Below are 26,384 nucleotides of genomic sequence, written 5' to 3'. Positions count from 1 at the left end.
TTGTGAGATTTGAAACGGTATGGACTCGGCAAAGATTTGCCCTCGGGCGGAATTGTGCGGATTTGTGACAAAAAAAAAAAAAAAAAGTAATATAGTCATATTTTGTGCCGTATAGGCAAATATTTTTCCATTTGTATTTCAATATTTTATGTACCAACAAAATGTAAGATATTTCCCTTAATGTACTGTGGCTTGCCATGTTTTAACAATGATAATGTGCTATATTCATGCACTACGGTATTAGCATGGTACTTCAAGGTATTAATATAGTACATGTCCCAGAAAATCATGGTAGCACAATGGTACTTTTTGTCAGTGTTAAGATAAAGATAAAAACGCTTATCAGTGGTTGCATTATTAAAATATTAAAATAAAATAGCCTATAAAATGATCTCACAATCTCACAATAACAATTACAAAGTCTTAACAACAATTATGTTAACAGCTATTCTTACTTTCAATGATAATATGCTGAAATGAACTGGCATGTGAAATGGGAGTGATTAGTGAAATGGCCTTAAATAAGGGAGGATTCCTTAGTAATTAGACAGTTTAAAGGTGAGTCAAAGAGCAGGAGGGTTCATGTAAAACTAATTGTTGTCTCGGCTGAGCTAAATTAGTGAAATAATCCAAATGACAAGGCAGAGAAAAACAATACTCTGTAATTTTAGACATTAAGAAGTAACCCAGAGCTTTTGATTATCAGTGTATTCCTAAGGCAATAAAAAGTGGTCAGTTATGTAGATGGAAGGCATGTTCTCCAAAGCACAATTGATTCCTTAAGCTCATTTTACCCAACATCCTGTAACCAATTCACAGCGTTTTTCTTTGTTTTCTCTTTGTAAACTTCAGGAAGAGATTAGGTGAGGTGACACATATATGTTGATCCTTCGGAAACCAGAAATACACAGTTTATCCATTCAACAGACTTTCTGACCTACACCAGAAAAAACACGTTCAGTCAGGTAACTAAAAAAAAATGACTTCAGGTTGTAACACCTAAATTAACTAGTTTTATTCAAGTAAAAAAACAAAAAACAAAAAAAAACTATTTAATATATCTGAATTAACCTGACTACAGGTTACTCCTAAGTCATTTTTAAGAATCAGATCAGGTAGAAATAACTATAAGGTAACAACTGCACATTTTTTTATTGTTTTAAAACAAGTGAAGATGAAATGATCTCAGATAAAATGTCTCAACAACACTTAAGTAGCTAAAAATGGGGGAAGATCCACTCAGACAGATCAATGAAATATCATCAGTGGGCCTTTACCTTTGGTTTTGCAATTCAACAGTAAACAGAGAGGCTATTAACACCGCAAGACAAAAGCACAGACCCTCCACCTCCTGCGAGAGACAAACAAACACATTCCACAAGCAGCAGGCGTCTAAACTTGACTGACTTATCTTATTGCGCATGGAGCAGCTGTAGAGATGAACTCTGGAAGTAACGCTGAGGTTTTAATTACTTAACCATGCACCAAAAACAATGAAAATACTTAAAAGCATTTGAACTGCTTACTCTTGGTGGAAGCTTATAGGAATATGCTTAAATAGCTCAGACTAAGCTAATCTGAATCAATCAGTAATTGAATATGCATCTCTGATTTGTCAGTCTAAATCAAACATTAAATTCATGAGTCTTTTTAAATGATTCATTTTAAAACCTGGCTCATAAGAATCATTGTTACTCAGTGAGGACAACTCACTTAAAAAATAGGTTTTGTCGTCAAAAAATTATTTTTGTCATTATTTATCTCATTCAATTCAAGTTTCAAGTTTGTTTTTATTTATAAAGCACATTTAAAAACAGCAAACATGGCTGACCAAAGACCAGGGCAAAACCACACATTCATGATAGAAGCTCACAATGAATTAAAGCTAAAGAAAAAAAGTAGGTTTTAAGAGAAGATTTAAAAACAATTAAAGACTGCGCCGATCTGATGTAAACCGGAAGGCTGTTCCACAGCCTAGGGCCGGCAATAGCAAAGGCTCTATCTCCTCTATTCTTTAATTGTGATCTGGGGACAGATAAAAGTCTCTTATCATTTATCATCTTATCATCAGATTTAAAAACAAAGAGAATTCAATTCTAAAATGCACAGGTAGCCAATGCAGCGATTTCAAAATTGGAGAAACATGATCAAATTTACGTTTTTTTTTGAGGAACTTTGCAGCGGCATTTTGTACTAATTGGAGACGAGCAATAGAGTATTTGGTCATGCCATAGTAAAGAGAGTTGCAGTAATCCAAATGAGATGTAATGAGCGCATGGATAGCAATCTCTAAGGCGTTCTCAGACAGAGAGGATTTAATCTTAGAGAGAAGACATAGCTGGAAGAAACAGGAACTAATCACCGCATTTATTTGTTTTTCAAATTTGAGGTTCTGATCCCAGAAAACACCTAAGTTCTTAATGCAGGATGAAGTAAAAGGAGCAAGGTAATCCAGGTCAATGCAATCTCATTCAATTCAACAAACTCATAACTTGAGTAAATTATGATTTGTTTTGCTGTGCCACTGTAGATTCAAGCAGTGCAGGAAACAATGCTGCATGGTTTGTGTAATGTAGTTGGCATTTTTAATTTTACTCTTGCATCCTCTAGTGGACAGTCAGGGTTGTACATTCCCTATGTGACATTGTCAAACACAGGACTGTCCATAATTTGCTAAAAATATACTATAAAGAAAATACTTAAAGAAAAGCATCAGATTAAAAAATGGACAGAACCATAAAGCATTCCTGGTGCTTGATGAGAACCAGTTTGTAGCACTAGATTCAGCAAATCCTTAAATCAGGGTTCCTCAAATCTGGTCCTGGAGGGCCGCTGCCCTGCAGAGTTTAGTTCCAACCCTGATCAAACACACCTGAACAAGCTAGTCAAGATCTTCAGAGTTACAAGAAAATTGCAGGTATGTGAGTTTGATGAGTGTTTGAGCAAAACTCTGCACGACAGTGGCGCTCCAGGACCGGATTTGAGGAACCCTGTCTTAAATGATCAAGATAAAAGAGCTGCATTTATCCCATAATCCTAGTCCGAGGCAGTTTTGTCCTGCGTTGCCTTCAGCATTCTCCCATGGCAAACACTAAAAATGCTTCCTCTAATTTTGAGGATGGGAAACCCTTGCAGGCTTAAGTGGAGCACAGACCATATTTTTCCACTTTGTCAACAATAAAGTTCTTCAAATAATCTGCCTCCTTCTGGAGTGCCTCCAAATCTTTCATCCTTTCCTCTTTTTTTTCAGTTGCATCCAGAATCCTTTTTTCCAAGTCTGAAACACCAAGGATAAAGAAACATTTCACATATCGAAATCCGTCATACCATTAAATCTAGATGTATACTGCTCTGTTTTGATGATATTGTACCTTCAATTTTCTTCATTTTATCTTCCACATATTTAGCCAGCGTCTCTGCCTCCATTGTGATGTTCTTTAGACGTTCATTAGCCTCTTCATTAACATTCTGGTTTGTGCTATTCAGTTTTAATTTTTCAAACTGCTCTTTCAGTTCCTCAAGATCCTGTAAATGTAGAAAAGCAATCAACTCTTAACAGAACTGGTTACGGTTAGCTAAATAAAGGCAGCTGCAACATCTTTCCAGACCAGTTACTACGATTATACTTTTAAACAGTAACTATGTTTGTACATCCGACATACTGCATATTTACATAAAATATATGTACTTGTAAGACTTACTTTGTTGACATCTTTGGCACTGGCGAGAGCTGCATTGGCAGCATCTTTGGCCTCCTTCCCCTGAGCTCTGTTCATCTCCGTCTTATTCTTCAAGGCCTGGATTTCATCCAGTAACTTTTTGGCTCGAGTCGAATTCAAATTGTCCTCAATGTTTTTCAGTTTAGGTTCAGTCTATTTAACATTGATGAGAAAATATTGTTATTAAGCAGTATATTGGTGATAAAATAGGTGATAACACTGAGAGCAAAATAAACTAAACTATAATTTCGTATTAATTTTAAAGGGATAGATCACAGAAAATAAAATGGTGTGGACCACATGTCTGACATCATGATGTGTGGAGAAATTACACCATACAGGTCTAAATGACATGAAGGTGAGTGAATGACAGAATCACTCATTGAAAGATTCCTTAAACATGCATGCATGCATTGTATAGCAAAATAAATCATTACCTCATTAACTTTGCCACTGATAGCGTAATTGTTTTCTTCAACCTCATACAGATCATTGACTGTCTTGTTATTGAGCTCTTCTGTATCATTCAGCACTTTCTCTATCTCCCTTACATCAATTGTCTTGGTTCTGTTCCTGGTTACACAACAACCAAACATGATTAGTGATGCTGGTGACGACAGGTTTAGCTTTATAAAGCATGCTGAAATAGTTTCAACTACAGATGTGAGACATAGAATTAATTACTACAGCCTCACAAGATTTCTTTGGCCCTCTCCTTCAGGTTTTCTGCAATTTTGGCTTGTTTTTCTAAGTGCTCTAGATCATCGTTGAAGTCTGTGATGTTTGCCAAGATCTTCTTGATGTTCTCAATCATGTCCTTGATCTCATCAGGGGACTTAGGTAGCTGAATGGACAACACAGCATTGGCCAGTTTCTCAATGTCTTCTGGCCTCACCATCTCATCTGTTGAGGTACAACACTCAACTAAATTGACATTTTACAATGTACATTTTCATTTTATTGTAAATTTAAACTTAAGTAGTCGTTTCATCTTAAAATTCCTCATGCCACACCAAATTTATATGATCTGGAGACATTTGACAGAATGAAGCTGTTTTTAGCACAGAAATTTGGATCGATTTTCACGTTTTGTCTGTTCAGACTAATGTGAAAAAATTTGCAGATGGGCTAGATAAGAATGCAAATTTACTCTCTAACAGTAAGTGGCTCTAATGGAAAAGCAGAATTACAGCGGTACACAAAGGCAGCATGCAGTGCACAACTTTCTGTTCCCTATCAGTCGGTCACTATCGACGTGCATCGTGACCGACGAATTGGAATCTCGCTAGAGAGGCCAATCTACTCAGAGTGAAACTAAACGAGCCAATGCACGTTGGCGTGCAATCATTTGCAACAGCTGCTCTGCCACGCAGCGCAGTTATATAATGAGCAGCAGGTGCGATTACAGGAGCCGAGCACTTTGATGCTGTGTACTCTGCTGAAAGAAGAGTGTTACGAGAACGAGCGAGCTCTCAACAGGACCTCTCCAGTCTGAGCAAAATTGAGCAAAACAAAAAAGCTGTTTTTGCAGCTGGTAAGGTGAGCTGTGAGAGAGCTGAAAGGCTGTTCTTACGGCTGGTAAGATCGCCAGCGAGAGAGACAGCGCACGACAGGTACACATTCCTGTTCATGTTCGCTGCGACCGTTCCCCTGTGTGCTTCAGCACCAAAGAGAGCAGTCCTTAAAAGAGCTTACAAGGGTATAGGGCGTCTTTTTAAGTGTGTTTCTGGATGCAGTCGTTACCTGGATTATCCGTTACTTGGATGCTGGACCATCCACGAGGTGTGTACCAGTCGTTTCCTTCGGCGCTCCCCATGATGACCAGATGTCGATCGCTGCATCGGAGGGTGGGTCAGACGTGACAGCGGTGCCCGAGCTTTCCCGGGCCGCCAACAGGATCGGCTTTCCCGGGCCGCCAACCCTCCACCGTGTCCCGAGCCCTCAAGGCTGGACGATTGGTATCTCGGGGTGGCGTGCGCTGGTTCTCAGCAACCCACCCCGCTGCCTTTCTTCCCGGAGGTGCATGAGGAGCTCACTGGGTTGTGGACGGCACCTTTCACTGCCAGAAACCGTCCCGGTGGCTCCTCCTCCCTCACCACCCTTGATGATGGGACGGCTAAGGGATACATGCACATCCTGCCAGTGGAGCGGGCCGTTGCCATGCAATTGTGCCCTAACTCCACTTGGCGAGGAGAGCCGTGTCTCCCTTCCCGGGCCTGTAAGTACTCGTCGGACTTAACCAGCAAGGCTTACAAAGCCTGTGGGGAAGCTGCCTCTGCCATACACGCTATGGTGTTGTTGCAAGTCCATCAGGCCATGGCACTGAAGGACCTGCACGAGGGTGGTCATGATCCCCAAGTTCTTCAGGAACTTCTTGCCGCGACGGACCTCGCACTTCATGCAACGAAGGTGACCGTGCAGTCGGTGGGTCGTGCGATGTCCACGATTGTGGTCCAGGAACGCCATGTCTGGCTGTGTCTAGCTGACATGAGGGAGACAAAGTCAGGTTCCTTAACTCCTTAACGTGGTCAGCTGCCTCCACCCCATTGCCTGCGGCCCCTCAGTCTGCTCCTCCTGCGTCTGCCCTCGCTCCTGCGCTGCAGCAGCAGCCTCCACCTAAGCGGCGCCGAGGAGCCAGTCGCAGGCAGGCCGCCCCGCCCGTCCAGGCCCCTGCCAAGAGGGGCGGCAAAGCCAGGGGTAAGTGGCCCTAGGACGGGCGACCCGGAGATGGATGGGATTGCTCTTCGGGAGGTGGTGACCGCATCACTCCCTCCCCCCAAAGATTATTGGATGTTAAAAAAAAACATTGCATTGACGGCATGCAAATGTTTGTGTTGGTCTAAACAGATGCATTAACAACCGTTCATTCATATTAAAATATGAATTGTATTGTATATGGAAAATATGTTTTGTAAAACACTAGGTTAGCAGCACAAGTGTGAATAAGATTTGAGTGCTATAGCTGAGGGTAAGTTAAATTCCTCAATTCACATGATCAAGGAATATCAATGATACTTTTGTCATTGACACTTGTCACTGTCTACTTTTGTAGAATGAAAAAGAGAAGCTTGGAGCTCTGCTTTTGCTTCTGCTCTCCACAAAATGAAGATACTACTTCTGATTTGTCTGAGAGTGACCTGAGGTGAGTATATGAAAAAATAACTACCCAATTACTTTTCTTGACTGGATATGATCAAAGACCAGGCTAGCTTTTAACAGAAGCAAGCAAGTGATTTGTTAGATGCAGTACCTCTTAGGTAGTTCTTGAGCTTCTCTATGAGGTTCTTGGTGTCAGTCTTTTCCTTCTCATATTTGTTCTTAGTTTGATTAATTTTATTCATCAGCTCCTCTGCTTGATCTTTGATGTAATTAGTCATTTTTGAGGTGTTCATGAGCTGTAAATAGAAAAGAAAACAGAATGAGGTCTACAAGTTAAAGATAAAATGATAAGAAAGATATTGTGGCTTCTGAAAAACAACTTAAGTTCCTCTGGATACCCTAATATAGAAAATTTGAACTACAAAACAGTAAAGTATATGTATTCAAAAATTATACATAAGAGTATGTAAGAGTAGGAATGTCCTGGTAAGTTTTTGACATGCCTTCGCATCATCTTCTTTGAGTTTACTGCGCAGAGCAGTGATGTTCTTCTCAGTCATCTCTGCCAGTTTGGAGGCATTGAGGCTTATGGGTAAACTCCCCGTACAGGCCGGCCCCCCGCACATCCCACACAAAGCTCCACCACATTTTGCTTTCTCACATTCTACATCACCTGGAGCCCCACAGACCTACGGTAGAAAGATTTGTCACTGTGATTTTTCTTTTTTCTTTTTTCTTTTTACAAAACCAAAGTTTTACTCTTCATTCACCTCCTCGTTGAGATTGGCAACGCTCAGAGCTTTCACTTTCCTTTCCAGCTTATCCATTTCTCCTATGCGACACTTTGCAAGTTCCAATGTGGCATTTTGTCTTGTCTTCCTGGAGGCTTCTTGGGTCTTTTTAGCCGCTTCCACTTTCTTCACGCTGTCAGTGAATTCGTCGTAGAGCTTTTTGATCTTATTCAAAATATCTGAAGAAATGACACACAATAGTTACATAGTAGCGCCTTTAAAAGCCAAACTGAAGTGTTGTAATGATATTGTTCACAAATGACAGTATGATTCAGCCATAACAACTTTAATGGTGGTTATTCATTGAGATTTAACACTTTTCACACACAAACCATTAGCTTTTACATCTGTCACTGGAACCTCTTTTGCCTTCTCTCTGAGATTCTTCAACAGCCTATTGAACTCAAGGTGGATGTTGTCGATGTCAGTGTTGAGAAGTACGGTTGGATCAATAATGATTATGTTTGGGTCAATGGTCTCCGTTTCATTCCTAAGGAGTTAGTAGAATACCATGCAAGATATAGGCTTTCATTGTAGAAAGATTACTGTATACAGTATATTTTAATAAATTAATAGATTTAAAATAAAATGAGCATCATGTCATTGACCTAGAAATATTGTAGTATGTTAATTAAATTGTGTAAAGACATTGCAATACCTAATGCGTGCCAAGAGCTTCTCTAGTTTTTCAAGCTCATCCTGAGCAGTCATGTTAAGAAGACTCTGCAACTTCTCCAACAAATTCTGTAAGTGTTGTAGATCAGATGGAGGCCGATAGTCTTCAGGGCAAGGCATCATAGTTTCTATCCTCTCAGCATCTAGTCTCATATCTGAGATGATTTTCTCCCAGAGGTGGAAGCAGGCATGGCAGGGTTCACAGGCAGGAAAGTTGGTGTCGTGACCCGGGGCACATTCATCACAGAAAAGGCCTGTCACCCCTGGCTTACACAAACACTCACCCGTGTAAGTGTCGCAAGCTGGAAAAATGGTGCCCTCCATGTTACAGTCACAAGCTAAAGGAAGGATGAGATTTTGTTTTAGTCAGCAGACAGTGACTTGAAAGAAAATAAAACTGCATATAATAGCTTACATATGCACTGTATATCTGGGTTTCCAAAGTGATTCGGCCCACACTCATCACATTTTCTGCCTCCATACTCTGACTGGCAGAAACACTGGCCTGTGATCTGGGAGGACATTAAGAGAAGGAGTTGAAGCCCTTTGTGATAAGACACTTATTGTGAAAAGTTTATTGTATGAATTATTATATTAACACAAGATACAGTATTGACCTTTTCACAGACGTAGTTGAGAGCATGTTCTGGGTCACAATTGCAAGGCTCGCACCCAGACTCCCCATCCAGGTTCCAGTATCCATCCGCACACTCATTACAAAGGGCTCCTTTGACACCTTTGCGACATGGGCACTCGCCGGTTTCCTGGTCACAGAAACAGGGGCTTCCAGGTGGACACTTTTTGTCATCTGTGCCTCTCCGGTCACAAGAACACTCTAGTATACAATAAAAACAAGACCAATGTTGTTTATGAAGGCGTTTTAGTGCCATGTTAAAATATAAAAGACTCAAGAATAAATATCTGATGCCAAAATTTGTAATTTGTTGAAGTCCCCCTGTAGTCAATACTTTTGACCCTTAAAACTTATCTTTGATCACCAAAATTACAGTTTTTTCTTTGAACAAAAAATGTTTTAAAATAGCTTGAATGTAACTCTACATGTAACTCTACACCAGTGTTACTCATTGCATGGCTCACAAGCCTCATGCAGCTCGCCAAGCTTTAATTTGTGGCTCGCATGGCGGTAAAAAATACGGTGATATGATCATGCAATCACTACGGATATTTCATAAAAAGATTTAAAACAAGTAGGGCTATAACATAACCCATTACAAACTCAAAGTGGCAGCTCTATTACAAATAATTTCAATCGGATTGAAAAGGGTGATTTATCGAGAGAACATGTAAACACTTGATCGATTGAAAACCGAAACTGAAAGGACGACGTATGACGCGCTGAACGAGCTGTTCTCCTGATGAATAAAGTTTCATATAAATGAGTGTCCTGTCATTCTATAATTCTCCTTTCACTCAACATCTGTGAAGTGAAGCAGGACAACGGCTCACCAGTCCTTGTTTCAGATTCTCATCCACAGACGACTGGTTTTGGGCATTTTTACTGCGTGATAAATACAAACAGCACGGCATAACGGTTCATATGTTCATAGTCTCCAAATTATGACCAGAATTGGATAAATATTAAGTCTGGTGTTTAAAACAAATAAAGAACAAATGTAGGAGAATGGTTATTAAGCGACAACAGCGGGAAACTTTGTATATTTGTGCAGTGTGCGCATGTCAAAAAATCTATTCCGATTTGAATCTTTTGACTTATAAACGCGCACATCACCCGATAATGTATCACATCACGATGTTTAGCGTTCATGTAAACTACTATACATTCAGATTCATCAATCAGAATGAATTCAGTCCGATTGAAACAAAAGCTGTTTGTGTAAACATATCCAGTCTCTGCGGAGTTGCCAGTTATGGCGGTCTTTCCAGCTCTTAACGCTGCATGTGCTCTTGTGCATGTGCTAATGTGAACGATTCATCCATTATTTTTTGACCTTGTAATGGTTAATCAGCATGTCATAACTTGATCTTATGGTCAAAACAACAGATTTCTTTTGGGTGACATATGTCGATCATTTAGTCCACTCAAAACTCACATCTCTACAATCAACTACAAGCTCGCATTCATTTTTGGTTGCAGTGCCCACAATTCAAAATCCAATCTATAACCAAATAACCACCTACTAAATCACGTATTACTTTTTAATTAGAATTATCCCTTACATCACAATACGGAAGAAAATATCTGTTGCTACTTTCATTTGATTTCATCAAGACATAAACATTAAAATGTGTATGTTTATATTCTGGGCCACATTAACAGTTTTCTCTTCATCAGTTATGAATGGGACAAAAAGCTTAATGACATTGTCTTTCCCTTTTGCAGTGTCGTTGTTTTGCTGGTAGAAAGGGAAACATTTTAGTGAATGTACCCTTTGAGGTACCCTTTGACAATTTATTTGAAAAACTGAAAGGGCCACATTGATTTTCGATGACTGTCATTTGAGTTTAAAACATTTCAAAACCTGTACCTTTGCAGTCTTGAGCGAGCGCATTGCCATAGTATCCAATTTTGCAGCTTTGACATCGCGGCCCTTCTGTGTTGTGTATGCAGCGCAAACACTCGCCAGTCACAGCATCACATGCATCACCATCTTGAGAATCAATGTTATTGTTGCAACAGCACTCCTCGCATCGGCCACCTGGCAACCTCAGGTCACCATAATAACCAGGAGCGCAGGAGTCACAGTGTTGGCCTGCAAGAGAAAGGGTAAGATTTATAAAATAAGTGATTTTTTTTAAACAGTGTTGTATCTTTAGTTCCCTAACTGTGCGTTACATCAAACAGGTTACTGGAAGACTCTTTGATGGTCTCGAAAATGCTATGAGTGAACGTGAACAAGGACCTGTATGTCCAGGCAGACATTCACAGTTTGAGGCTCCAGAGTACGGATCCTTGTTGCAGGAAACGGCAAAGAAACGTCCACTTCCATCCACATCTGGACATAAGCATGGCTCACATGGCTGCCCAGAGACAGGGTCACCAACATAACCATCTTCACAGCTGGGACAGAAAAAGACCATTAGCATCTAAATTCCAGTGAATATTATTTATTTTGATTGAAACAATTTGATCTCAAATCCTCTCTTGCCTTTCACAGTTTGGTCCCGTGGAGTGTTCCCTGCAGTACAAACAGTCTCCAGTGATGGGGTCACAGATGTCAGCCAACCTGTTGCATTGGCATTGTCTGCACAGGGGAAACCCATAGTAACCAGGGTAACATTTATCACATCGACGGCCAGTTACTCCATCTCGACACGGGCACTGACCAGTTGTCTGGTCACACAGTTCAGCAGTAGAGCCAGATGGATCACAGTCACATGCTAGAAAGGTCAATGAAAAATACAAATGTCCAAGATAAAAAATTTTGCACAAGTGCCATGTTTTTACATTTTTTTGTTTGTTTTCACATTTCATATGGGTTTGAAATGTTTATTTTCAAAATAATTTTAAATTTAAATGATCTAAAACTAAACCTGAATTATACCATGTCATAAAAGATCAAAATATCTGATATTTTAAGAGAACTGTTTAACTCATGATATCAGGACAGTAGGAATTTAAGTCAAATTATTTCATGTCAACTTTGAAATATAGATGATCACAATATGCCTGAGATGACATGAGAGAATATGGCTTACGTGAGCAGCCATTGGGTCCAAGCCCGTACGTCACAGGAGCACAGCAATCACAGCAACGGCCAATAACATTAGGTTTGCATTGACACTGTCCACCAAATTTACTGCATGATGAGCTAAACGCTCCAACTTGATGACAGTTGCAAGCTGTTGATTTATACAGATACACAAAGTATACATATAGTAACATGGAATTTGAATCTTGTGTATATCAGTGGTGTACTTTTAGATGATACTCACCCACTGCACCATTGTGAATAAAGGCAGACATGCTTCCAATATGCTTCTCACATACTTCAGATAGGGTTTGCTCTCCTGCCTGTGCTCCCAACTCAATACAGCGGTATTGCTGAAACTGAGATAGATGTGACTGCGAACAGAAGTTTGGGAGGGAGTCCACTTTGGGAATGAGGCCCAACTAGAGTGAAAGTTGATAGGGGTAAATAAGTATGGTAAATATACGAAAGAAAAGCAATTTGTTTAGTAGTTTTCTATTCTATTTTCAATTATTTGGATTGGTTGAAATCTTACAGAGTCAATCAGGATGTATGAGCTGGTCTGAGGGCCTGCTTTGTGCTGCTTTCTAAAAGCGACGTCCACATAGTATTTATTACCATCATTGAGGCACACTGGTAGACCCAGAGTGGCTGTCCTGTATATATTAAAAATGTTATTTGGTATTTATGGTTAAGAATAGTACAAACATAGTACATAAAGGATAGTATGAAAGTTGGAGTTCAAAAAATATTCGACTCCATTGACTAACACTTAAAAATGTCTTCTTTTCCATTCTACAGAAGAAAGAATTTCATATGTTTGGGACATTGTGAGGGTAAGTAAACTATGTGTAAGTAAACTCATTTTTGGGTGAAATATAACCTTAGTAAACTATCAGTCGACAGAAACCTAATAATATATCTGTTATATACATTCAAAAATAAACCCAACAAAAATCTTCTCACCTTCCAGAGCCTGAAAGAGTAAACACTTTGTCGGATGGGTCATTCTGACAACGTCCATCCCCTGATCCAAGAGGGACAACATTCACAATAGCTATCCAATCATCGGTGGACTGCAAAGATAAAGTTTAGAATACATAAATGTGAAATAGACCAAAACATTTCAAACAAACGTTGATATTCAAATATTGATTGAAAGGACTGGCTGACCTCTGGTTCATAGCGGATAACTACATAGTAATCAAGAGCTGCTGGTATATTGCTGACAGTAAATCTGAGTCCTTCCCCATCCTGAACTCGCACAAAACCTGGTCCAGTCCAAGTGACAGACTGATCTGAGACACGTTCTCGCAGGATGATCTGTAGAGATGAGCCTGGTTCAAAGGGGATTGTCCTCTGCATGGGAACAACCAAGTAAGACAATCAGATTCAATTCTGTAGCATTATAACTTGGACAGTTTGTTTATCTGTCATTTCAAGCTTCACCTGGACTTGTCTTCGTCTTCGTCTTTTCCGTTTCTCAGGTTTGTACACCACAACCCTTCCATTACTAATCTTGAAGTCATAACCCCTCTCTCTGAAGTAGTGTTCACAGACAGGCAAGGTGACATGGGGGTTGTATGGGGTTGAAGATGGCTTCACCGTTTGAGGTTCAGGTTCTCTATTAGGTATTGGGGAGGGTTTCGGAGCAAGGGGACATAGAGGGAGCTTGGCTGGTCGTTCAGGTATCTGTTCTGGGAGGTAGACTGTTGTTGGGGCCTGAATAAATGGAGAATTTGCCGACTGGAAGCAGAAAATGAAAGCTGAAGTATTTACATTTTTTCTGTTAAATCACCTTAAAAAATTTAAATATACAATGTAAAATTATAATGTGGTGTAACAAGAAGTAAAAAGTAATAACATATTTTCCTTATCCCAAATACAAGTGCACACCTATTTAAAAAAAAATATATATATATATTTTTTTTTTTCAAGGTAAAAATGTTTATAAAAATAACATGAATTATAAATTCCTAAATAAATTTATGTTTTAGTAAGTTACACCACTTGACATTTTCCAGCCTTAACTTTATTTTAAGAGATTTTTTGACCTTGACACATTCATGGGGTCTCTTAATTCTTATGAATGAATAAAGTTGCGGTCACACCACACTTTTCATTCCTTTGACTTCCATTCATATGTATCCAAATGCGGGAGACAGGAAATGTAAGCTCATGCGAATTTGGTTGTTTCAAATTCCAAGTGTGGTGAACTCTTCCCTGTGAATTCATATCATATGAAGACGTTTGACCAAAAGACATGGCATGTCATGGCATGACATATTAGCTGAATTAAAAGAATGCAAACTTTAAATTTGTAGGATTGTGGTTTTGCAATAAAGTGAAGTAGATTGTACTTCACTTTATACTTTAGATGTAGTATATGTTGAATTATGTGTTTAAAAATGTCATATTGTGACCATTGCAGTGTCCATAGAAACTTTGCATGCTCAAAGTCTAGTGTGACCGCAAATATAGAATATAAATTAGCACAGAAATCACATCCAGCCAATCACAATCTCTTACCAGAGGCACTGCATTCTCAGCCTCATAGATATAGAAATCAAGAGGAGCCAGGAAATATCCAGGGGCTGGATCACTACATTTTTGGCCCACCATGTTAGGCCTGCATTCACACTGGCCATCCACAGGGGAACATCTGTGTAAACAGTATATGCATACTGTCTTGTAAACAATTAATCAGAGGTATGTGGTTTGCTGCAGAGGTAAGTGGTTTGCTGAGAATCTTACTCAGATCTCAGGGCCCCTCCAATGTCACAGTCACAAGGTAAGCAGCCATAGACTGTGTTTCCCAGACCCCAGTAACCTGGCTAGGAAATTGGAAATCATAGTAGAACATTAACATTTTCAAGTGTAAATTATTAAGTTTAGACGCTGTGGTCTGATGGAGAGGTTCAGCTCACCAGACACTGGTCACACTGTGGGCCGTAAGCAAAGTGCTCACAAATACACCTTCCTGTGGTCTGATCACAAGGGTTGTCCGTGCGTATCGTTCCCATGAAATTACACCTGCACACTGGATATGTATACATGAATGAAGAAAGACCTGATAAAAGCTTAGGTGAATGCATACATTTTGCAAGTAGGTGAACACAAAGACTTTCAGATATTCGAAACTCCCGACCTTGCGACCTCACATCCCTGCTGAAAAATCCATCATTGCTGGTCACCAGCATAAGGTAAGTTTTGCATGCTGGGACCAGTATGAGGTTCTGGTTACTGGCTACACCAGTTTTGCTTGAGAACAGCATGACTATGCTATCCCGATCTGAATCATAATCACACCATATTTGTTCACTGGCCAGAGGAGAGCTCATCATTTTCCTGTTATCACTGTAAAGCTGCTTTGAAACAATCTGTATTGTATAAAGCGCTATAAATAAATGGGACTTGACTTGACCATGATGGTCCACCAGCTAGACCAGCTCTAACAAGCCTGGACCAACATGGAATTCATGTTGGTTTATGCTGGATTTTTCAGCAGGTATGGTTGACACCAGATTAGATGGATGTCCCGCTTAACCGTAAGTCCGACTTTTAGCTATTCAAACTCAGTTTTACACGCTATTGAGTATGAAATGTCTCTGTAAAGTTCCATTTTGTGGGTGAATGAACACTTACACTGACAGCCGCTAGGGTCATCCCGGTTGAACCCGTAGAACCCAAACTTGCAGCGGTCACAGCGCTCTCCTTCAACGTTCTGTTTACACACACACTGGCCAGTCACTGGATCACACACACCACGGTCCACTGAGCCATCAGGATCACATTCACAAGCTGGGCATAAAATAGAGACATTTTGGAAACCTCTAAGTAGCCTTTCTTCCTGAAGTATTACTTTAGAGGTCAACAATGTAAAACATAAAACATTTAGTGGAATAAATTATTTGTAAGTCTAGAGGATTTTTTTCACTCACGTATACAGGCGTTGGGGTCGTCCACAGAACGTTGAGGGTCCTGGTAGTAATACGGCCCACACAGCTCACACTGAGATCCTACACGGTTATTCCTGCAGTCATCACACACACCACCACTAACCCCACCAGTGGCCAGATAGCGTGCTAGGTCAAAGTGACACTTCTCTGAATGGCCATGACAGTTACATCCTGAAACATTAAAAGAGGAGTTTCATATGGCTTTTTATTGTTACTCCCAGTGTGTTTTAATGTGTGTGCATATATTTTATGTATTATTATCTAATCTTTATCAATAGTCTGGCTGAGTATGCTTACTTCTGCAAACATCTGAGTCTGTTTTTCCCCCTGGCCTCCAGGGGGCGTCATGGTAGAAGTCTTGACAGAGCTCACAGTTGTACCCTACGGTGTTGTGTTGGCAAACACATCTACCGTGCACCTTGAGCAAAAAGAGGTGAATATCAAAGGATCATAAAAAAACAGACACAATTATTATAAAGCATGGATAATTTCTTTAACGTAAGCTACTAATTTAATATAAAAAAAGGCTTGTATAAAAGTAGAGCAAACCTACACTAAAGCATGACGGGTAGTAATTATTGTTAACTGCCCTAAAAATGTTTATATAAATACATATTTGTTCAGAAACAGTCTAAAGAGTAAAGAATGTGACTATATTCCACAATTATAGAAATAACATAATAATAATAATAATTATTAATTACATTTATATAGCGCTTTTCTCAGCACTCAAAGCGCTTTACATAGAAGGGGGGAATCTCCACAAACACCACCAATGTATATATATCAGAGGTGGGCTGTCAGGGCCATCAGGGCCTTCTCTGCTGGCCCTGTCAAAATATATATATTTATAGATATATACACAGTAATATATCTATATATTTCCAGAAAGAATATGGTTATTTTTTGTGAGGCTGAGCTGTATTTTCCATATGTCATCAAAACACATCACAGCTCCTGTTATGAGGTGTGGAGGAGATGAACCCAAATGCAGACCGTATGCAATAGAACAACGTTTATTGTAGACAAAAAGGGAAAACAAAACCCACAAGGGGGCAAAACATAGACAGGACAAAACTAAACTATGACTTGACAGATAACTAGCCGATAAACAAACAGCAAATACAGAATCAGAACTTTCTCTAGACAATACTCTTGACAGGATACTCACAAGGTTTCACTAAGTATGATAATGAACCGGCACAGGACAGCAAACACCAGGGGATTAAATAGGGAGAAACTGATAATGACAGCAGGTGACACAGATGAAACAATAATGACTAATGAGGAGAACAAGGGGGCGGGGTTAAGTGACCAGACAACACAAGCACATGGCCCAAACAAAAGGCCATGTGCTTGCACACAAACCATGGGTCTGTCATGATCCTGCCTCAAGACTAGCGAAAATCAAGGACAAGAAGGCAGAATCATGACAGCTCCGTGGACCAGCACTAGTAGTATAGCTAGCCTTCCATTGAAGCTGCCATTTTCCATTTGATCATAACTATGACTGACATGTATCATTAGCCAATCAAATTTTGATGCACAGTGACAGAACGCCCCAGGGGGCCAGCGATGTGTCGCCACTAACCCCAGCTGATGTCATCAACCGTTTTTGAAAAAATGTTGGCGGGTTTTGAGCGATGTCAGTGAACTGAGCTATGGCCACTGCCTTCACACCTCTTATCGATCCTGTTTTCGATCTCCTTCGTGTGCCTTTTTCAAGGCGTTCGTTTGGAGAGTAGAAAGAGATAATTTCAAAAGGAAGATCTACACCTAAGCTGGATGGGCTGACCAAGGCCGGAAAAGGTTTTGATGTAGTGATCAAACTACGACCGTTATGACTGGCTAACTGCTAGCACTGAGCGGAACAAGCTATTTTGCTGGCCATGTTTGCTTTTTAATATCAGTGAGGGAACATGGAACAGCACAGGTTTTAACAGCCTTAATAGATTCACCAAGGCAGCTATCAAACACCAGGCATCCGAGCGTCACCTCACAGCGGTGGTACATTTGAAGACCTTTGGTGAGTCCAGGGTGGATTTGCAGCTGGATGACCAGCAGAGACGAGAGACAAGTCTGCACAATGAGAGAGTGAAGAAAAACCGGGACATACGGAAGCATCTCATTGATTGTGTCATCTTTTTGGGACAGCAAGAATGGTCTTTCAGGGGACATGACAAGGGGAATGAGTCGCTGAATCGAGGTAATTACTTGGAGTTACTGCCTCTGCTATCAGAATACGATGCTGACTTGCAACACCACCTTGCCACGACCACCGTTTTTATGGGAACATCGGGGAAAATTCAGAACGATCTCATAAATGCTGTGGCTGAGGTGCTAAATGATTCAAAAAAGAGATTACCAACACCAAGTTTGTCGCAGTTATGGTGGATGAAACCACTGATTGCAGCAACGCTGCACAGCTGTCATTTGTACTCCGGTATGTTACTGATTTCGGAGTAAAAGAAAGATTTTTTAAGTTTGAGGATGTCACAGGAAAAAAACGAGCTCATGATCTAGCAGCTTCAGTACTTGAAATGGGCAGCTACGATTGCAAAAGTTAGTGGCACAGTGTTATGACGGAGCCGCTGTAATGGCATCCAGACTTAATGGAGTACAGGCGCGTGTAAAAGAAGACATTCCTCAGGCTCTTTTTGTGCACTGTTATGCACATATTAAATCTTGTGATGTCTCAGGGAGCATAAAAAATGAAGGATTGCAAAAAAAATTTTTTTGCGCATCTGGGAGGATTTTTTACACGTTCTCCCAAGCGCACAAGAGAGGTGGCTGCCGCGGGTCTCTCAGGTGAGATGGAACTTTAACTCCAGGTTGGTGGGCACGGTCAATGACAAAAGAGCTGAGCTGGTCAAGCTTCTGGTCAAACGGTACATTGTGCATCAGGACACAATGCACATCAGGACTTCGCTGATGTGCTCTTCGGAATACTGCAAAATAAGAGCTTAGATCTGCAATTCAGTCTGTCCAGAATTGCAGATTTTTGCCAGATTCTTGAAGATGAGCGTGGAAAATGTGATGCCATCTATGAGAGGACGGCAGAGGCCGCGGGACAGCCGAGCCCAGGCAGAGGCCAAACAGACGTGTGCGCGCACTACAGACAGCTACACACAGCACTAATCGACAGCGTCATTACACAAATCAGCAATCGATTTGAGGATCACAAGCGACTACTGTTTGTTGCATTGCTGGATGCACAGCTGTTTGCAAAGTTCAAGCAGACATTTCCCGAAGCAGAGCTCAGGAGCCTGTATGAGAGCTACGGCACACAGTTTGACCTGGGCACACTCAAAGCTGAGCTCAAAGTGATGTACAGCATGACAAACTTTCAGGGAAAGAGTCCAAGTGACCTACTGACATTTCTGAGGAGCACAGGGCTTGCAGTCAGCATGCCACAGCTTTATGCCCTCACATGCTTGATCGTGACCATACCAGTGTCCACCGCATCAGTTGAGCGATCTTTCTCAGCTCTCAAGCGCATCAAAACGTATTCACGGAATACAACCGGACAAACACGACTCTCTGCACTTGCATCTATTGCCATAGAGAAGGAGCTGCTCATTCATCTTAAGCAGGACACACAACTGCATGAGGAGGTCATTGAACCGGAAAGGATCGGAGGATGGATTTCATTTACAAGTAATGGGTGAGTGTTACGTCTCACTGTTTAGGAGAGATACATTTATTGTGGTATTTTATACATCATTTTTGTTATGGTTGTATCTGATTGGTATTGCTGAAGTTTGGGCGGTTGTCCACCTCACCAATATATATATAAATGAGACAAATTGTTGACCTATACAGTGAGAGTACATAGACATTTATGTTCATGGTCGTCAAAATTTGAAAGAATTTGGATGAGAAATGTTTGATTTCATATATACTTTTCATGATTGTGCAATCTGAGCACACTATGAGACATTAAGATCTCTTCTGAAAATGTCAAGAAGATACATTAGAGACTATATAGGGTCTCAAGAAAAGTAATGCATCCATTAATCTCCATTTAAACCCTCCTGTCTAGGAGAAAGAGTTCAGACATTAAGGAGATCTCATATGTGATTTTTCTTTCTTGCAGGAGTATGCTCACCATGCCAGGCTCACTGAAGGTGTCTCCACGTGTGCCGCCCACGGGAACGCACTGACTGGCGTGGCCATTGCAGAAGCAGGTCCCCCGAACGACCATCTCATAGAGGGCGTAATAATACTTATCCTGTGGGTTCCTCCTCCGTCGCGTGAGCAACGTGTCGCCCAGGGTGATCAAACGGGTAAAGTTTACTCGCAGGTTCGTCAGGGTGATCAGCTCTGAGGACCATAAGAAGTAACTGATATTAATGATATAACGGCAATGTATCTGTTATTGGCCAATATTACACATTTTTCACTTATCAGTATTGGATATTTAATTGTGCAGCTCATTTCCTCTATTTTTACATTTAGATTTCCTCACTTAAAGTTAGTTTAAAAAAATACATAATTTATTAATTCTCTTTAATCTTTAGCAAACCTCAAAATGATTATGCATTTTCTTTTAAACTGTACACTATAAAGTTTTGACATCTAAATGATTTTGTAGCATTTAATTTGAGTTTTTAGCGTGTTATTTTTAATTTAGACAAAATAATATGGAATTTTAATATTGGCCATTTATCAATTATCGGCCATTATAATTATTGGCTAATTGATACTTATTTTAATATAACTGCATCTCTAATTAATCTGGGTCCTGAAAAAAGCCCAGGTGAGAACCAATGAAACAGACTATGATATGACATGTTTAAACAGTGTAAATTTTCTTTACAGATAATTTTTTTTAAATGTGTCTAGCACACTATGAGCTCATCATCTAGATATCAAAGCCTTTCACTTGTTGGACATGCCTTTAGGCATCATCCTGGCTTGACATCTAAATTACTGTGTTATTTCTAAAACAAACAACACCTTCAATGAGACATGAACCTTGTATAGTAGAGTCGTATGGATCATGGATGTCAAAACTTGGATCCAAGGCTTTTAACACCACCTGGATGGAAAGCACAGTAAGAATTAACCTGAAATGTATGTATGTTAAATTTAAGTCTTATTGGATTATTTTAGGATTGCTCTGATACTATACCTCTCCATCGGTGGATGGCTCTGCCCCAGAGTAGCGACTGTCACAGATGAGGTCATCAAGACTGTCTGCTGGCTCCTCAGAGACGCCGGGGAATGAGTTGGCACAGTCCTCTGCGAAGTAACGGAAAACCTTCCAGGTTTTCCCGAAGTCTTTTGACCTCTCGACCAACATGGCAGCAGGTCGGAAACTCTGTTTGAGAGCGTGTTATCAAAAAGTTTGCTGAATCACATGCCAAATATCAATTAATTAAATTATTTGAATAAGATTTGTCATATGGGAAGCGCTGAATGTACCTTGAATGTCAGTATCAAATGACTAAACTGAAACATTGCTTCCAGATCCAACTGAATGCTGACTTCATGCACACCTAGGATTTTAAAATTAAGTCTAAATGCAGGATACCAACAAGGATTTAATGACAAAGAGTCCATTGAGTTCATGCAAAGAAGTTACGCACCATTCTCAGACTGCCACCACCTCATCTTGCGTTCAGGTTGGAAGGTGGTGATGATGTTCTCTATGCGGTGGCTGTTGGGATTGCGGTGGAGATTGTAGGGGCTCCTGGAGTCACAGGTGAAGCACTTGCGCTCATTCTAAATTTTTTAGATAAAGGGCAATAGTATCTATTAAATGGCAATATGTAACACTTTTAGTGTGCTGAACAACTAAATTTAAGTTGTTGTTCACCAGTTTTCCATTGGGCTGATATGCCTGGTCAATAAGCTGAACTTGAGAATTTAATCAGATTCATAAATGAATAATTCAGTGGTGCGTTTCTCGTACAACAATGTAACTCGCTGTTCAACTACCATAAAACGATGCATTGTTAGAGAAATGAAGTTGCTAGTCACGACTATTTCCCAAAACCATAGTAACTTTGTTGCACATCCCATTGGTTAAAAAATATAACTGTTATTAATGACGTCTATCAAGTGGTGAAATTTTATGGAAATGTATGGAATGAAAGATACCGATTATTTTGCTTAAAGGAATGATCTTTGGAAAAGTCCACATGCCATACTAACAAGAAATTATGCTTCTAACCACAGGTCACAGGTCAATCACACAACTTTGCGATGATGTTTGCGAATGTTTGTTGGAACTATGGTTTCTGGAAACAGCTGGACTATGTTATGAATGACAAGGTAAATGACAGATCTTCTATATTTGGCACACCCCAGATCAATTAGTCAACAGGATCAACTGATTTATTGAAAAGATCTGATTAAGATTGGACTTGACTACTTCCCTCATGAACTCGCCAAGGACAGTAAGGGCGGATGGCAAGATTTTCAGTGATTAATGACTTACATTTCATACTATTCTTCACACAAAACCAGTGAAAAGTTTCAGAAGAATTGGAATATAGTGCTTAGAGTCTTATAAACTACTTTTATGGGGTTTCTTTGGAGCTTGACAGACACAGTCCTCATTCAATTTCATTATATGGGAAAGACCCACCAGGATGTTCTTCTTCTTCAGAAAAAAAAAAATCACCTTTTGTGTTCCATTGAAAAAAGAAACTTCTATGGGCTTGGAACAACATGAGAAAATGAACAAATAAAGATAGGATTTTCCAAGTGAATTATTCCTTTAAAAACTTCATACAGCTGGGAGTAAGTCGCAGAAGCTCCTACACAGTAATGTATTATTCTATATAATTAGTGTCTCCTGGCAAAAATTCAGAAGCATTTTCTGAAGTAAGGCAGAATATTGTAGGGACAATGAGGGGGGACATGCAAGGGGTACGTCTGAGTTGCGGGCATGTATGAACAAGAGCTGTCCATCACATTAATAATCTAATTTTAACACCTGAGAAACCAACCGAAATGCATTCAGTATTTTTGCAGCTTCCTTTTATTTATATTGCCTGTTATTGGAAGAACCATTGCGGTGGTCTCTTCAGGCCAAGAAAAATACTGTAAATATACAAAATGAGTGCTAAATGACACACCCACATACCAGCTTTATCACCTGTATAGACAGGGCTGAAGGTATGGGGCGGGGGGAAAGGGGAATATGGAAACAGGCATAAATTAGTCTTGTGGCAGAGAAGAGGTAATGACCTATACGACAGCTCAGGAAGGCACATCAGAACTTGTCTGTAGTATGTATTAGCCAAAGGGTTGGCCAGAGTGCTGTCAATCCACACTGAAAAAAAGGGAAAAATCATGCCGTCTCTTTTATCTTAGTGTGGGTGCTGAAAAGGGACTATTTTGGGATGGAACTGTATTCTGGGTAGTTTGGATTGGGAAGATGTTATGCAAACACTGCTCCACTGTACTCAGATTCCAGAGGGTAATGCATTTTCGTCAGGTTTTAAAGACAATTTTCAAAGTATTTTTTCAAGTTTCAAAGTAAAGTGTAATACCAAATCCCAGAGAAGTCTTACCCTGCAAAATCCAACAAGCAATGTTCTGGGAGCAACTCTATTTTCATTTCTGGTTTAATACTCTGAAGACATACATTTTTTTAAAACACTTGCCCCTCACTGACATTCAGACCCCTTGAAGTGTTGCGATTTTTACAACTGACCTCCAGGTATCCCAGGATACAATAGTTTTGCGGTCTGTAGAGGCCACAGGTTGAAGAAGCAGTGAGTTGGGCGGCACGGCCCACCATGAGGTCACCGAGGTTAGGATAACACGAATTCCCCACACATTCGTCCTGGAGGCGGACTGGAGCTGCTATCACTATAAATCACAAATGCTCAGTTATTGCAGATTTCACATTAACTAAACCTCAAGTAATAAAGTTAGCTGCATATTGATGACTCTGTACCACAATTGTCTGTCCTGTACCACAAATTTGTGTCCAATCAAATGCTCAATCAGAATGCCCCTCCCATTAAATTAGCTATTTTAGTCCATGTATGTTCACTTTGATGACCTCTCTATGCTAGTGTACACTATAAACAAATTAGCAGATATACACATTTAAAATATATACTTTTCCCAAGTAAAAGGGACCAAAACACCTGTTGGCCATGAAGCTATAAATCCAATGAGAGTACAGACCAAACATATAATGACATTTTTCATAAACCAATTGTCATCTAGCGTGAACTATTGGAATTCTGAAACATTTCAAGAAGTAACGAAGCCTCATTTGCTGAAATCAAGTGACTTTGAACCACTGATTTGATGCAAAAGATACGTTTTCAAAGTTCTTGTGTTTAGAAAGCACCCATAGCGATTATATTTAAGCAATATCACATGAGAAAGAGTGCTCTTGTTTAGATTATAGTGAACTATTCAATAAACAAGACATTAATATTGAGTAAAGCACTGCGGTAATGAAGAATTTTGGTTTACGGAAGTTAGCATCACCCTGGTTCCTTCAACAAAATCCCACTAGGATTTTTCTAGTTGGCTTTTTCCGTTGGATAATTGTACAAAATTTGTGGAATTCGAAAATTTGGCCTACAAAAATACGTCAACTCTACAGCACATAATTATAATATACATATATACTAATTATAAATAATTATATAAGAACATAATCCCTCATTATTTCTAGAAACTAGACTGCAGCTTAGTTTCAAAAATAAAAACGAAACTTGAAAGACAAAAAGTTTTTCAATCCAAAGTTGGCAAGTGATCACACGTTTCCTATATGACTGGCCTCATATAGGGTAATTTCACTGTCAGCTTCCAGCAATGTCAAAGACATGAGCAGACTTACAGAGAAGCAGGAACGCTGATGTCTCCAATTGGATCTGCATTGCTGGACCTATAGGACAGATGGGTGCACGAGGGGAGAGAAAAGATGGATGAATGAATGGAGGAGGAGGAATGTGATACAAAATCAATGTGAGAAATATGTCTCAATAAACAAAGCCCTTGCCTCAAGGTTTGCTACCGGTTTAAAGCAAGGTGTCAAAACGAGTAAATTTCAAGTATAAGCAATCAGCTGGACACCTATGACTTACAGGCTCTCAGCACGTTCAATTTTGGGACTCTGTTGGGAGTCCACTTAATGTTCAATATAAAATCTAATTCCTGAAGCAAAACCATTTAAGAAGCACTGCTCTAAAAGACATCCATTGACTACAGTAGTGTGAGATGAGCCTGTAATTTTTCTGTAGAGCCTATCAGTACATCTATGACACACAAAGAAGAGTATTTTTTAACAGAGTAGATCATTCACCACAAAGTCAAACTTCATTCAAGAAAAGCCACAATGTATTTATTCGACTACAGGCCAAACTTACAGGAGAACTTCTGTTCAAGTCTTGTGTGTGACGAAACAGCAATTTAAAACATGCAACAACAAGATAATCATTCAAGCCAAACTTCGAACTTAAGTTTGCTTTTAGCCAATGCAACACAGAAGACAGCAAAAATTGGATATTTATGTAATTGCCATGCAACTACGTCCTGCCATCAGACTAGATGGTACTACATTAAAGTCAATCAAATTGTGCTCAAATTTAATATAATGTTACTTATTTTATCTGGACAGGAGAGTTTATCCCTCAATGTTTTTTTCACTTTTAATTTTTCAGACAAACAGTAGTGACAAAAAGTGATGTCCGGAGGGGATAATTGTTTTTAATGTCCCTACTAAATAAATAAATAAACAAAAATATTTAATATTTTTTAAATATGATGGAAGAACAAAACACAACTTGGTTAAGTTATTAATATGACTAAAATTAATTACTGTTTTAAAATGCAATAAAATAAATTATAAAATAAAAGTTGCTAACATTAAAAAAATGCCCATTAACAATAAAAATAACACACAAAAAAAGTACAACGGAAAATAAAACCTAATTTAAAATTTGAATAAAAACTATAATAGTATTTGAATGATAAAAAAATAACAGTGCATTCCACAATGGTTACATAAAAAGTATACCAAAGAAATCATTACATCAGCTATAACATAATATTTACACATACCTTTGCAGATTTGAAGATAAATAGCATGTGGTTGAAGACTTGTCTGAACTTCTACCGAAGATCCATCATAGTCCAGTATTCTATAGAGAACAATTCAAAGCGCTGACTTTAACTTTACACCTCATTGTATTATTCTTAAAACTGCAGCACAGCTGGTTACACAAAAAATGACTCAACGATTCCACAATCTCACTTACACTGACCAGGACGGATAGTTTAAAGTTGATTCGACGGGGTCTTCTGCTGATAATCTCAGCGTGTTGTGGTCTCGGGCTTGTGGGTACGCGCGTTCCTGTAGCTGCCAGTCATGGATTGTGCAGTAATAACTCTGAAAGTTGAAGCTTGTAAAGACACACCTGAGCTCCCATGTGTGTGTGTGAGAGAGAGAGAGAGAGAGAGAGAGAGAGAGAAGGAAGAAAAGCCCCAAGG

At 39.6% G+C, this 26,384-nt stretch overlaps 1 protein-coding gene and 2 long non-coding RNA genes across 3 annotated transcripts; 2 read left to right on the top strand and 1 right to left on the bottom strand.

The window, feature by feature from the left end:
• Nucleotides 1-1,127: 1,127 nt before the first annotated feature.
• lamb4 (laminin, beta 4) lies at nt 1,128-26,265 on the bottom strand. Its single transcript, XM_084396664.1, has 36 exons — nt 26,153-26,265; nt 25,956-26,035; nt 24,733-24,780; nt 23,584-23,741; nt 21,506-21,641; nt 21,342-21,415; nt 21,049-21,237; nt 20,892-20,955; nt 20,023-20,237; nt 16,212-16,332; nt 15,897-16,085; nt 15,601-15,756; nt 14,883-14,995; nt 14,710-14,789; nt 14,485-14,617; nt 13,405-13,701; nt 13,129-13,314; nt 12,922-13,031; nt 12,491-12,611; nt 12,200-12,377; nt 11,963-12,106; nt 11,413-11,644; nt 11,167-11,324; nt 10,792-11,016; nt 8,902-9,119; nt 8,700-8,796; nt 8,268-8,622; nt 7,942-8,099; nt 7,589-7,788; nt 7,322-7,507; nt 6,970-7,114; nt 4,415-4,622; nt 4,157-4,292; nt 3,702-3,872; nt 3,372-3,525; nt 1,128-3,277 (listed from the first exon to the last, which is right to left on the bottom strand). The coding sequence occupies exons 3-36, from the start codon at nt 24,770-24,772 to the stop codon at nt 3,138-3,140; spliced, it is 5,487 nt and encodes a 1,828-aa protein (XP_084252790.1). The 5' UTR covers nt 24,773-24,780; nt 25,956-26,035; nt 26,153-26,265; the 3' UTR covers nt 1,128-3,137.
• On the top strand, nt 4,494-11,007 carry LOC311282702. The gene is made up of 3 exons (XR_014625974.1): nt 4,494-4,630; nt 6,772-6,861; nt 10,875-11,007. It is a non-coding gene; the product is annotated as an uncharacterized lncRNA (long non-coding RNA).
• LOC311282703 lies at nt 11,379-13,709 on the top strand. The gene is made up of 3 exons (XR_014625975.1): nt 11,379-11,652; nt 12,757-12,791; nt 12,929-13,709. It is a non-coding gene; the product is annotated as an uncharacterized lncRNA (long non-coding RNA).
• Nucleotides 26,266-26,384: the final 119 nt, after the last annotated feature.

Source organism: Rutilus rutilus (assembly GCF_951802725.1).
Source record: "Rutilus rutilus genome assembly, chromosome: 23".
Taxonomy (NCBI): domain Eukaryota; kingdom Metazoa; phylum Chordata; class Actinopteri; order Cypriniformes; family Leuciscidae; genus Rutilus; species Rutilus rutilus.
Note: the sequence above shows the minus strand (reverse complement) of the source record. Positions and strands in the feature narration are given on the sequence as shown.

Coding starts and splice junctions, on each gene's coding strand:
- lamb4 (XM_084396664.1), bottom strand. CDS start 24,772: ATGCAGATCCAATTGGAGACATCAGCGTTCCTGCTTCTCT. Junction 21,416..21,505: donor GTGGTGGCAGTCTGAGAATG/GTGCGTAACTTC, acceptor TTAAAATCCTAG/GTGTGCATGAAGTCAGCATT. Junction 7,115..7,321: donor TCAAAGAAGATGATGCGAAG/GCATGTCAAAAA, acceptor TTCTATTTACAG/CTCATGAACACCTCAAAAAT.